This window comes from Nicotiana tabacum, chromosome 22, assembly GCF_000715075.1.
Source record: "Nicotiana tabacum cultivar K326 chromosome 22, ASM71507v2, whole genome shotgun sequence".
NCBI classification, from domain to species: Eukaryota; Viridiplantae; Streptophyta; class Magnoliopsida; order Solanales; family Solanaceae; genus Nicotiana; species Nicotiana tabacum.
This window is the reverse complement of record NC_134101.1, coordinates 231,738,592-231,751,626: the sequence shown is the minus strand read 5'-3', so window position 1 is coordinate 231,751,626 and position 13,035 is coordinate 231,738,592. Positions and strand designations below refer to the sequence as shown.

The 13,035-nt window shown below is 33.0% G+C and overlaps 1 protein-coding gene across 2 annotated transcripts; it reads right to left on the bottom strand.

The window, feature by feature from the left end:
- Positions 1 to 7,471: 7,471 nt before the first annotated feature.
- On the bottom strand, positions 7,472 to 11,103 carry LOC142176771 (uncharacterized). Of its 2 annotated transcripts, none has more exons than XM_075245095.1 (2): positions 10,781 to 11,103; positions 7,472 to 10,032 (listed from the first exon to the last, which is right to left on the bottom strand). In XM_075245095.1, the coding sequence occupies exon 2, from the start codon at positions 8,438 to 8,440 to the stop codon at positions 7,730 to 7,732; it is 711 nt and encodes a 236-aa protein (XP_075101196.1). In that variant the 5' UTR covers positions 8,441 to 10,032; positions 10,781 to 11,103; the 3' UTR covers positions 7,472 to 7,729. Both variants share the same exon structure in this region, with proteins under 2 accessions (XP_075101196.1, XP_075101197.1).
- Between the last annotated feature and the right edge of the window lie 1,932 nt (positions 11,104 to 13,035).

The window sequence follows — 13,035 nt, the reverse complement described above, 5'->3', positions numbered from 1 at the left end:
TCGAGGACTTGTTCATTTTAAAGTATTTCGTCCTTTTAAAAACTATACAAAAGATTATAATTGACGGACCTCAATTTCTTGCTAAGTAAAGTCTTCTCCGGAGTACAACTTTATTAAGTGTCCTTGTTTGGGTCAGTTTAACATCGTCCCAATTGATGAAGTGAAAACAACATTTAGCTCCCTTTTGTTTGTAGTGATCATTTTATATATTCTTTAATTGGAGGAAAAATTAACCTTTTTTTTTAGTAAATAAAATTACCCATACTTGGAGGTAATTCTTTAGTTAATTCCATGAAAAATAATGATCTCTCAACTCTACAGAGATTAAAACGTAAAATATTTTCGAACCATCAGATTAGCCAAAGATAAATACCTCAGTTTTTGGATAAATTAAAATGTATTACAAAAGGTACTCCATCAGTGTCTAAAAACAATGCTTTTGAAATTTCCATCAAGAAGATGGCAGCGTTGGAAAAATTTGAAGTATCAAATGTGTGTGAAATGACTGTCACATCAACGGCGAAAATAAATTCCTCCGAGCCAAAAAAATGGTTTAATAGAGTAAAAAGAAAACTATATGACATATAATGGTCTATTGTCATACATCTTATAATGAAAAAAGTTATCACATAAATTAAAACAAAGATAATATACTAGTAATTTTCCTTGTTCATTAAATAGTCTTGGTAGAACAAGTCTTTCTACAAAGTCTTCTTTGCCCATTGTGCCTTTTTTTCACATACCAATGACTTGTTTCTATTCACTTAAACCCCTATTATGGGACAGAAGAATTTTCCTTCATTGTCTCACACTTTTGATGCGCAAAACCCCAAAGATTTGGGACCAAAAACTGCTAGCGATGATCATTCAATGAGTTTCATCGGCTTGAAGTGGACTAAAAGCACGGAATGTATTTTCACCATCACCGTCTTTCTAAGTTGTATATTCGATTCATCATTTGTCCCTTTTACATTTCCCTCTCTTTTTCTTTTCTTGGTTTGAAAGTTGCAAAGTGTTTGTGACATAAATCATCTTCGATTGAAATTTTGTTGTTGAGTAAACCATAATTTTCAATAAAAATATATATTTTCGCACCTACGGACAGAAGCACCACATCTGCGATGTCGCTTATGCGACGACGGATCGCTTCTGCGAAAATCATGCCCATCTTCTGCCTCAGTCCGCTTCTGCGTCTTCAAGACATCGCACCTGCGATTGCGCAGGTGCGCAAGACTGTCAGCATCTGCGACCTCCCTCCACCTCTGCCCAGGTCGCTACTACGATGATTTTCTCGCTTCTGTGATGTTGCTTCTACGACCTGGACATCGCAGAAGCGATGCACCAGCTGTCAAGAAACAGCAGAAATTCCAGCAGCTTTCTTCAAGTCCAAATTGATCCGTTAACCACCCGAAATCCACCCGAGACTCTTGGGACTTTAACCAAATTTACCAATATGTCCCAAAATACAATACGAACTTAGTCGAGGCTTTAAACAACGTCAAATAACGCTGAAATTATAAGTCGCACCTCGAATCGAATTATTAGTTTTTAAATTTTTCAACTTCTATATTTTGCGCCGAAATGTATCAAATTAATACGGAATAACTTCAAATTTTGCACACGAGTCATAAATGACATAATGGAGCTGTTCCGATTTTTGGAATCGAAATCCGACCTCATTATCAACAACTCGACCTTTGGTCGAGCTTTCCAAAAAATCTTCTATTTTTCCAACTTTCGCCAAAATGCATCGAATTGTCCTGCGAAGTTCCAAATCCAAATCCGGACATACGCCTAAGTCCGAAATCACCATACGAATCTATTATCATATTGAAAAGTGTATTAATAATTTTTTTGCATATTATATATGAATAATACTGTCTAAGAATTTATCGGATAATGTTACATGGTAATATATTTTTCCTTTTAATATACAAAGATTATAATTGGTGGCACTTAATTTAACTTCTTGCTAAGTCAAGAGGATTCCAACAACAATAAGTCTTCTCCACAACTCAATATGAAGGTCTTTGTTTGGGTCATGATGAAGTGAAAATAACCTTTATTACCTTTAAGAGTTTGGTACTACCATTTTATTGTTTAATTAGATGTTATTAAACTTCACATGATCAGTCACGTACAAATATCTTAATTGAAAACAATATTTAAATAACAGCATGAAAGTATTTCCTTTTGTGCAAATTTCCCCCTTCTATTTGGCTAGTAGATCCAACATGGAGAAAAAGTCTTCTAACATCTATTTTATGTGAAGTTAATGATAAATATATTTATCAATTTATTATATATTAGATTTTTATCTCTTTTCTTTAATTTTTTTGTTATAAAAGGAAAATAATTGGTGAATCTAGTAGATAATTTTCATTTCATCAAGGTGTACATGAACCCACGCAGACTACATTATGAAGTCTTCGTCTTTGTTTTATTTCTTAATACTTGACAGGACATTATGAAGTCTTCATACAAAGTCTTCTTTGTCGTTTAATCAAAGTACTATGTTGCCATTTTCTTCACGTACCACTGACTTGTTTCTATTCACTCAAACCCCTACTTTGGGGTAGAAGAACTTTCCTTCGTTGTCTCACGCTTTTGATGCGCTAAACTTTAGTTTGCCTAGCTTTCTATTCCATTAATAAGTCGATCAATGTGTTTATGAAGTTAATGGTGTTTTTTTTTTATCTCTTTTCTTTTCTTTGTTTGAAAGCTTGTGTTTGATTTGATGAAAGAATTTTTTGATTGGAAATTGGATGGTGAATATAAAAGAGTTAAGAGAGTTGTAAGAAAAATAACTTTTGTTCATAAGCGAGGGAAGTCATTTACCCCCAAATAATGAAAATTATTTCCTTGCAAAATATTTTTCTCATTGAAAATAATTTTTGAAATAATAACTGCAATCATACCAAACACGCTCTTATGGATCTAGTAGGGTGGCTTTTACTTCATCAATAGGGAAGGTGTAAATGTGGATCCAAATAGGACCACGATAAAGTTGTGGATACGATTTGCTGGATTTTTCTTGACTTTAAAAAATATTAATTCCTTTGTTCTCTTTTAGTCTGTTTCAAAAAGAATGATCTCTTTTTAAGTTTGAAAACAAATTTAACTTAAACTTTTAACTCCACCCTAAATGAGAAGCTTTTGTATGCTTGTTTCTTTAGGCTGTCTAATACTTTTTATACATTGCAAATAACTAGTAATTAAAGACACATTTCAAAATGTTAGGATCCACTCCCCCGTTTCTTGGCATTTGCATAAGTAAGAAAAGTTGACCACGATATTTGAATGTTCAATTTTCTAAGCTATCAGATCAACAAATATTTCCACAAGAGAGAAAGTCTAATTTTCTTTGATGAAAGCGAAGGATGACTGTAATGGCCCTCTAGATGAAGTTATGAGAGGAAAACTATACCTTGGACTATTCATCGGTTTAGCTACTTTGAGAATATTCTATTTAGGTTTTCCTCTTTGAGAATATCAAGATTGTTGTTTGGGGCCATGTAACAGCGCTCCACTTGATGAAGCGAAAACAACCTTTATCACCTTTTAGAGTTTGGTGATATTATTTTATTATTTAATTAGATGGTATTATTCACTTAAAAAATAAGCAAAAAGTAGAAGAGGAGACCAAGTAAGTCTAAAATCTATTGGCAAAAATACTAGGTAATTTGTTTTGATTTGTCCAACTCTTGAAGGATAGAGTTATTCAATATCTGAGTTGGTAAAAGGTAACCCGTAGAATTAGTCGAGGTGTACAAGCTGACCTTGATACCACTATTATATTATTTTTCCCTCGGTTTAGGGCCTGTGTTTAGTAGTGTAAGCGTAGAGGCAGATTTTAAGTTCTATGGATTTAATCTTTAAGGTTTTTATTATTAAACTCATTATATTTTTAAAGGTATGAATTCATATGTATCTACTATTTTTTGTAATTACAGCAAATTCTCACAAATTTTTTACTACGCGTCGAAATTACTAGATTCACAAGAATTTTCCGTCCTATAATTAAGCGAATAAAAAAGAGTCATTGATACGTGAAGAAAACGACACCGGATTTTTTTGATCAAATTGAATTGGAGAATGAGGGTGACACTCTTAATGAGAAATTTATCAGAGGGATTGACGGGCCAATATTTACACAAAAGATTCTTCTCCTATAGATACTGTAATAGTAAATGAAAGAAGAAACTTAAAGGGTCCTTCCGTACTAGTCGCCGGAAAAAGTTCCCTCCGGCGAGTCGTCGGAATATCAAGATTGGAGATATAAAATAATACCTAGGACCAACAAGATTGCATCTTTGTGTTTTTAATAAATCATTAAGATTTATTTTCAGGGATTTTTTTGTTATAGATCCTTAGGGGTTTATGCAATTATGGAGAGGAAGAAGTGGTAGGAGGAGGTAAAATGGGGTTGGGGTGGTGAAGTCGCATTTTCACGTGGCATCTATATCATCAAAAAGTCAGGCCATGTTTGATGATGGTGGACGATTTAACGGACTAAGGATATTTTTGCACCAATTTTATAACGTCAGGGGCTGTAGTAGATCAATAGTATAACGGAGAATATATGTGATCCTTTTCACATAGTTAAAGGATATTGTTGACCCTTTTTCCTTTAAAATACTATATTTTGATTTGTATAGTATAAAAATAATAGTTGAATTTTTTTATAAAAGTAAATAGCTAAAATGTTACTTTGGAAAGGAACGTTTTACCTCAAAACTTAAATTATTAGCAGATAATCACACACATATATCTTTAGGCTTAATGTTCTGAAAGATGACATGGCAGATGAAGAGTAATGAGTTAAAATGTTAGATATTAAATCTATGTAATACTTGTAAGACAGATAATGTTATATGTGAATGCCGAGCTATTAGTGTTCAATATATCTCTAGAATGGATACTCGCACTGATATGGGAGTACTGAGTGTTTGAGATGTTTCCCGTTATATTTTTAAAGTTATGGGTTCATATCTATTATTTTTGTAATTTTAATGAATTTTTATACATAAAATTTTACTCTGCGTAAAAAGTTATAGGTTCATGTCTATTATTTTTGCAATTGTAATAAATTTTTACTCCGCGTTGAAAGTTATGGATTCGAAATTGAATTTGACTGACTAATATGAATTTATGCATTGTTCGAAATTCACATGCTCGATTAATTTGGACTCATGCTATAAAAAGTCTCATATTAAAGTGTTAAAGCTCTCTAGTAAAGAGGACTTCATTCCAAGACTCGAACCTAACACATATCCTACAGAAATTGATTATTTTAGGCTCTTTTATTTTTCAATCCCCCTTCCCTTTTTACTTGCCTCAATTATTCAATGAATAGTTAAGTGACCAGTCTCCATTATGAAGTCTCTCTCTTTGTCTTCTAAGAAGCACATGTAACAACAACAACAACAATTCAGTATAATCCCATTTAGTGGGGTCTGGGGAGGGTAGTGTGTACGCAGACCTTACCCCTACCCTAGGGTAGAGAGACTGTTTCCAAATAGACCCCCGACATCCTTCCCTCCAAGAACTTCCCAAGAAGCACATGTAACATTTGCTAAATCATGCACACAGCTAGCATACACACTGAACATTCTTCCGGTAGTCTTTATATAGTAGTGTGTGTATATATTAGGTTCATTCAAACTTCCACAATTTCTAAAATATTTTCATGATATGGTAAGCCCAATTATCACTTCAATAAACCACCAAATGATGTGGTGCGGTGAATGTGACTGCTCTTTTCTTAATCAAAGCTTTCTGATTCGAGCCCAAGATATAGAAAAATCCATGGCAGGTAGCGCTTCCCCCCAAATGGGGTCTTCTACAGCTCGAATCCGGATATAGTCGGACTTCAATATGAGTACCGGACATCATATGGAAAACAAAAAAAAAATTCACTACAATGAGTTGACATACCTTACAGAAATTTATCATTTTAGGCTCTTTCAATTTTTAGTTCCTTTCTACACTCTCAAGTAGCTTTCCTCTCTTGCCTCAATTATTCAGCCCAGAGTAGTGAATAGTCAAGAACCGAGACTCCATTACGAAGTCTTTGTCTTTTTATTGGGTAAAAAATCTTACTTTTAATTGAAAAGAGTAACATGGATAGAACCAACTTTATTTCAGGTAATAGTGTTTGCCTTTTCAAACACATTATCTCTTTCCCCATAAACTTTTTCGAAAAAAGAAAAGGAAAACTTCTCCAAAAATTGTCCGGATAGGCTTGAAAATGTCACACTTTAATTTCTGAAATTAAATCATTTTTTATGAAGAGTATTTTTATTCTTGTAAGATAGAAATTATAAATTATGTGATAACAACAGCACATTACAATGTGCCAAACAATGTTCCAATTTCCAATAAAATCCAAAATGTGTCACATGGTTTCAAACCCAAGGGGATTGCCCTAATCTTCTTTTTAAAAAAGGGAATATGCAGACAAAACCATTACTATCATATTTTAATTTCTTCTTTGATTCCTTCTATTATGATTGCATATTCTTTTAGCTTGGATATATCACGGGACTTTTCTCTTGTTTTTCACCAACTTGGGCTTTATTTCATTTTGGATAAAAAGCTGAGAATTTGTTATAGGGTAACTAGCTCATAGAACTTATTTTATCCTCATTTACTATGTTACATGCACAACAATCTTTCCTTTATTTTCTTCCTTTGTAGGAAAGAGTTATTTTCCAAATTAACCCGTAGTTCCAAATGATAACATGGAAATATATTTCAAGTTATACTAATATAATATGCTGAGTAGTCGTCAAAGTGAACAATCTCACGAAACCTCAATGTAGATAAAAAGTCTTTTTTTCTACGTGTCAGCTGCGGACGGTAGTTAACAGCAAGCATAGCAGTAAGAATTACTAAAAGATAAGCTCTGTCTAAAAGAGGGCAAGTGATATTCGTTAAAGCTTGAAGTTAGGGGTCGGTTGGTAGGGTGTATAAGAATAATACTGAATAGAATGTATTAGTAATGTTGGGATTTATAATATTGGGATTAGTTATACTGAGATTAGTTATGCTAGGATTATTTCTTATCAACTGTTTGGCTTGGTGTAACAAAAGTTTTGAAAGTGCAATTTTGTATTTATACATGCTTATCCATATATAACAAGTCATGGTATCGCTAATATCATCCGCTTGATAAGTATAAAAATAGTACTGAATAGGGTGTATAACAAATACAAGTAAAAATAGTATGGTCTAGCCAGTTTTCGGACTGGTCATTCAAAAATAGCCAGCGTTTGCCAAGTCATTGAAAAATAGCCACTACTTTGCTGCTACAGAGACCAGTCCAACATAACATACTGGAGTTCGGTGCACCTGTGTATGAACTTCCAGCATATTATGCTGGACCGATATACTTTGTTGGCTCCAGTATAATATATTGGAGATTGGAGCACCGGTGCTCCAAACTCCAGTATATTAGGCGGAGCTAGGATTTGGAGTGTGTGGGTTCTAAAATTTAGAATAAGACTATGACCTAAAACTAATATACAATATCAAACTGACTAAAGAATGAGTATCGATATTTAATATATATTTAAAAAGTAACGAAAGACAAACACAATATATGAATATAAACATTATCATGTCAATTGCACTCGACGAGTTGTCATGTTTTGAAAACGATCAATGATCGCATCATTAGATACACTTTCAAATACTTCATTTTCTATAAAATAAACTACACAATCATTCAAAAAGTCATCACCAATCCTACTTTACAAATCATTTTAATAAACTTCATTGAAGAAAAAGCCCTTTCAACCATTGCAGTAGCCACAGGTAATATCAAACTCAGCTTCACAAGCAAATAAACAAGTCCCCATATCTTGTGAATATTTGTTTTAACCAATATCTTTGACAGATCACCAAGCCCTTTCAAGTTAGAGAATACATTGTCCATTTCTCGCACATAGTCAATATAGTTGTCAAGCTCATAACTAAGATCTTCAAGCTTAGAAGCAGTGAATTCATTTGGATAATATGTAGCAAGTTTCATAATCTTGTTTTTATCATAATTCGCAAAAGAATCATCGGGACTCAAACTAGCCATACCAAGAAGCAGAGAAGTATTCACTTCACTAAAACGACTGTTAAGCTTCGAAAGTTGCAAATCAATAGTAGCACAAAAAACCTCTATGTACAAATGATGGGAATATGTAACAGTTGAGCTTTTACGCTTCGACTTTCCAAGTGCATACTTCTCATTCATTTTTGGGATTACAATATCATTCTTATCACAAAACGAAGAGACATCTTCTATCAAAGAATTCCATTTAGATTCTCTCATTGTTTGCAATTGCCTCTTTGTGAAATCAACAAGTTTCATTGCCCTAACATTATCTTGATCTTGTTTTTGTAGGGCCATATTCAAATCATATGTAATTGCCAATAGTTTTAACATCAAATATAATATACAAACGAACTGATAAGATCTTATATCTTCCACTAGACTTTTGGCTAATGCTTTCTCCTGATAATTTGAACCCTCATTTGCAAGAACTCCAAGTATATGAACAATCGATAAGAATAAAGAAATAAAGTTACGCAATGTCTTAAAGTGAGATCCCCAACGAGTATCACCTGGTCTTTGAAGCCCAAGTTCTTGATTTAATCCACTTCCTGTATGAACTTCACCAAGCACTAATAACTCATCTAATTTTTCAGCTTAATCATCTCTAAGCATCTCCCTACGCTTATAAGAACCTCCAACAACATTCAAAACATTAGCAAGAATGTCAAGAAAATTATTTACATCATGGTGTTTCTTTGCAACAGCTACAAGAGTCAATTGCAACTGATAAGCAAAGCAATGTATGCAATGTGCCGAAGGATTATCTTTTAGAATCAAAGTTTTAAGACCATTGATGTTTCCTTGCATGTCACTAGCTCCATCATACCCTTGTCCCCGTATTAGAGATGAACTTAATGAATATTGTAAAAGCAAAGAATATATTTCTTTTTGTAATGCATGTGCAGTTGTATCTTTAACATGAACAAGGCCAAGGAATCGCTCAATAAGTTCACCCTTTTCATTGACATAGCGCAGAACAAGAGCCATTTGTTCCTTATGAGAGACATCCTTAGACTCATCAACTAATATCCCAAAAAAATCCTCATTCAAGTCTTCAATAATTTCTTTCACCGTTTCTTTTGCAAAAGAATTCACAATATCTTTCTGAATATCAGGAGAAGTCATGGTGTTATTTTTGGAGCTTTTTCTAATACCATATTTTTCAAATCTTCCTTCCTATCTGCATACCATTTTAAGAGATCTAAAAAATGGCCTCTTCTAGTAGAAGTTACATTCTCATCATGGCCCTGAAAAGGAATTCCTTCTTTCAAAAGATACCTTATCACATCAATTGAAGCATTCAAACGAACTCGATGTTCACTTTTAATTTTCTCAGATTGCTTGTCCAAAGCAGTTAGAATGGATTGTTCTTGGTTCATTAAATCTAGCATCATATTGAAACATCGATTATGAACACTACCCACGTTACCCACATGTGATTTAAGTCTTTCTAAACCTTTATTCTAACCTCTAAAACCATCCGCTGTGAAAGCATCACCTACTTTTTTTCCATATCCTCCAACCTCGTTTTTAAACAAGTAACAACATAAACAAAATGTTGCATCTTGCTTAATGCTATATTCTAACCATTGAGAACATGAAGTTTTAAACCATTCAGAATTAAAGTGGCGCATTATTCCCCCAAAATCTCTTTTTGGAAAGACAAAACCACGAGGTTGACAAGCTCCGTTTTGTATATAATTTCTCCTTATACGGTCACGTAAATTAGGAGGATGTTCTGAAATTGGTTTTCTTTTAGCATGATCGGGCTCATAATAGCACACTTTATCCGATGCTTGGGAAGGATTAATATTGTTATTAATAACTGGACATGGAGAACTTGTCAAAGGAGAGCTAGAAGAAGCTGCAGAAGCTTGAGCTTTGTAAAAACTCGTGATCATATCGACTTTTGCTAGAAAAACCTAAAAATCACAAAACAGAAATTTACTTGAAGTTGTATGTTTCAAAATGCTATAACAAACTATTCTTTATCTCCTCTGACATAGTTCAATTTGTAAACTGTAAGATATACCAATAAGAACTTATGAATGCACAGTGCTAAAATATAAAGAGTAAATCATCATGTACTTTATTTCACGAACTTATGTAGCACTAAATCTACACAGCCCTTGAAAACCAATAGATAATTGGACATATTTTGTGCATTTATGATAAAATCCACACAGTAGAATATATACTTTTATGTCAGAATTCAACTGGAAATAAGTATAAAGGTAACTGCCCCTCATTCTTGTAACAAACGAAAAATTCTTCTATCATGTGTAGAAACACTTTACAAAAATTGAACACATATAAACAAACATAAGTAACTTAATCTCAAACCAAATTGGGATAGCACGATTTTTAATCATCTATTCATAAATGATACTAGAGTAATACTTCTCTGATAGCACAATTCATTACACTAATTCATTACTCTTGAAGTTCATTATCGAATCCCACACAATAGCATATTTAGCCGATTCCCCTTTTACAATCAATCATCAGTAGCATAATCTCAAACCAAATTGGGATCAACCGTAACAATTCTGCACTATTTCTATTTGGGCTTATTCATTCCAATACCAAAATAATTTGCCTCAAATCAATTGAAAATGGGTTAAGAATTTTGATTCACAGGAGATGGGAAGACAGACAGATTACAGATACCTGAGACGAACCCTAGCAGAGGCAGCAGAACCCTAGCTTTTTTTTGATTTGGGAATTGGAAGAAAACCCAGCAGAACCCTAGCTTTTTTTTTTTTTGATTTAGGAATTGGAAAAAAACGTTTGTGTTTAAAGTTGGGAAGCTTTTGTTCTTTGTTTATTAAAAAGAAACACGTTATGTTGAGAGGTAAGTGAAGAAAACGTTGTCGTTCAGTTGATTTGTGAAAAAATTTATTAAAAAAAAACGAAATAAAAAACTGCTTTAATGGGGAATCTGATTAGGGAATTGGAAGAAAAAGTTTGTGTTTAAAGTTGGGAAGCTTCTGTTCTTTGTTTATTAGAAAGAAACATATTATGTTGAGAGGTAAGTGAAGAAAACGTTGCCGTTCAGTTGATTTGTGAAAAAATATATTTAAAAAAATGAAATAAAAAACTGCTTTAATGGGGAATCGAACCCACACCTTTTTCCAAAAAACCCACAACCCTTACCATTGAACCCAAACATCTTTTGTTACTAGGTTTAGCATGATATATTTATATAGATATGGTAAATTTTTCAATACAAATACAAGGTTTCGGAAAAAGTCATTGGGTTCGCCAGAGCCCGCACCCACTACTGTACCTCCGCCCCTGTGTTGGACCGGTATATCATACTGGAACTCCAGTATATTAGACTGGAGTTCTAGTATATTATGCTGGAACTTCAATATATTATGCTGGAGTGTATTTTTCCGGATTTTGAACAGTGTTTTCGTTCAGATTTATCTTTACATAAAAAGTGGCTAAATTTCGATTACTTTTGAAACTGGGCTATTTTTTAACGACCATTTATAAATCTGACTATTTTTAAATTTCTCCCCAAATACAACATAGCTTGAAAAATAATACCAAATAAGGGATTAATAATAACAAAGCTAATAACTTCAGTTTGATTAGTTAGGATAAGAGCACTGGTTGGTCTATACTCCATGGACCTTGACATACAAAATAATTCTAAAGAATTTCAGTAGATAGGACAAAAAGGAAGAAATTAAAGGTTTTTGTTTTCCACTGATTTATTCATTTTTATTCTTATTCTTAATAATATGCAAACATTTCCATCAACAAAAAATAGCAGTTGTAAAGATGTAAAGAGAATGTCAAAATATTCCTATCTGGTATTTTCTAGTACAATTTTTGCAGATCATGCTCAGAAGATTAATTGATTTTCGCTGTCAGAATCTGAAATATATACTATTTGTTTGCCCAAACGTAATTTTTTTTCTTGGTTTTGAAGTTAAAAATTTTAGCTTTGCACATTCTTGTATATTCCATCAGAATTAACACAACACTGATGCTAAGGAGGCCTATTGCCTAATGCTATACGAAGAAAGATAATATGTTTTATACTTCCTATTATTAGAGCATTATATCACACCAACGAGAACGAAGTCTTCTTTGCCGTTTAATCAAAGAACTATGGTGCAATTTTCTTCACATACCGCTAACTTGTTTCTATTCATTCAAACACCTATTTTGGGGCAGAAGAACTTTCCTTCATCGTCTCATACTTTTGATGCACTAAACCTTAGTTTGCTTAGCTTTTTGTTCCACCAATATGTCCTTCAATGTTATTTTATGAAGTTAATGATATTTTTTTTATCTCTTTTCTTTTCTTCGTTTGAAAGCTTGTGTTTGATTTGATGAAAGAATTTTTTGATTGGAAATTGGTTGGTGAATATAAAAGAGTTAAGAGAGTGGTAAGAAAAATAACTTTTGTCAATAAGCGAGGGAAGTTATTGTTCCCCAATTGATGAAAAATATTTACCTGCAAAATATTTTTCTCATTGAAAATAATTTATTAAGTAATAACTACAGTCGTACCAAACACGCTCTTGTGGATCTAGCCGGGTGGCTTTCACTTCATCGATAGGGGAGGTACACATATGATCCCAAATAGGAGCATGATAAAGTTGTGGATACAATTTGCTGGATTTTTCTTGAATTTGAAAAATTTTACTACCTCCTTTTTTAGTCTGTTTCAAAAAGAATGATCTCTTTCTAAGTTGGAAAAAATATTTTAACTTAAACTCTTAACTTTGCCCTTAATGAGAAGCCTTTATATGCTTGTTTCTTTAGACTGTCCAATGCTTTCTATACATTGCAAATAACCAGTAATTAAAGACACATTTCAAAATGTTTGAATGTTTATAAGTTATCATATCAACAAATTATAACGACCCGACTTGTCGTTTTAAAAATTAATGCCCCGCTCAACG

Coding starts and splice junctions, on each gene's coding strand:
- LOC142176771 (XM_075245095.1), bottom strand. CDS start 8,440: ATGTTAAAACTATTGGCAATTACATATGATTTGAATATGGCCCTACAA.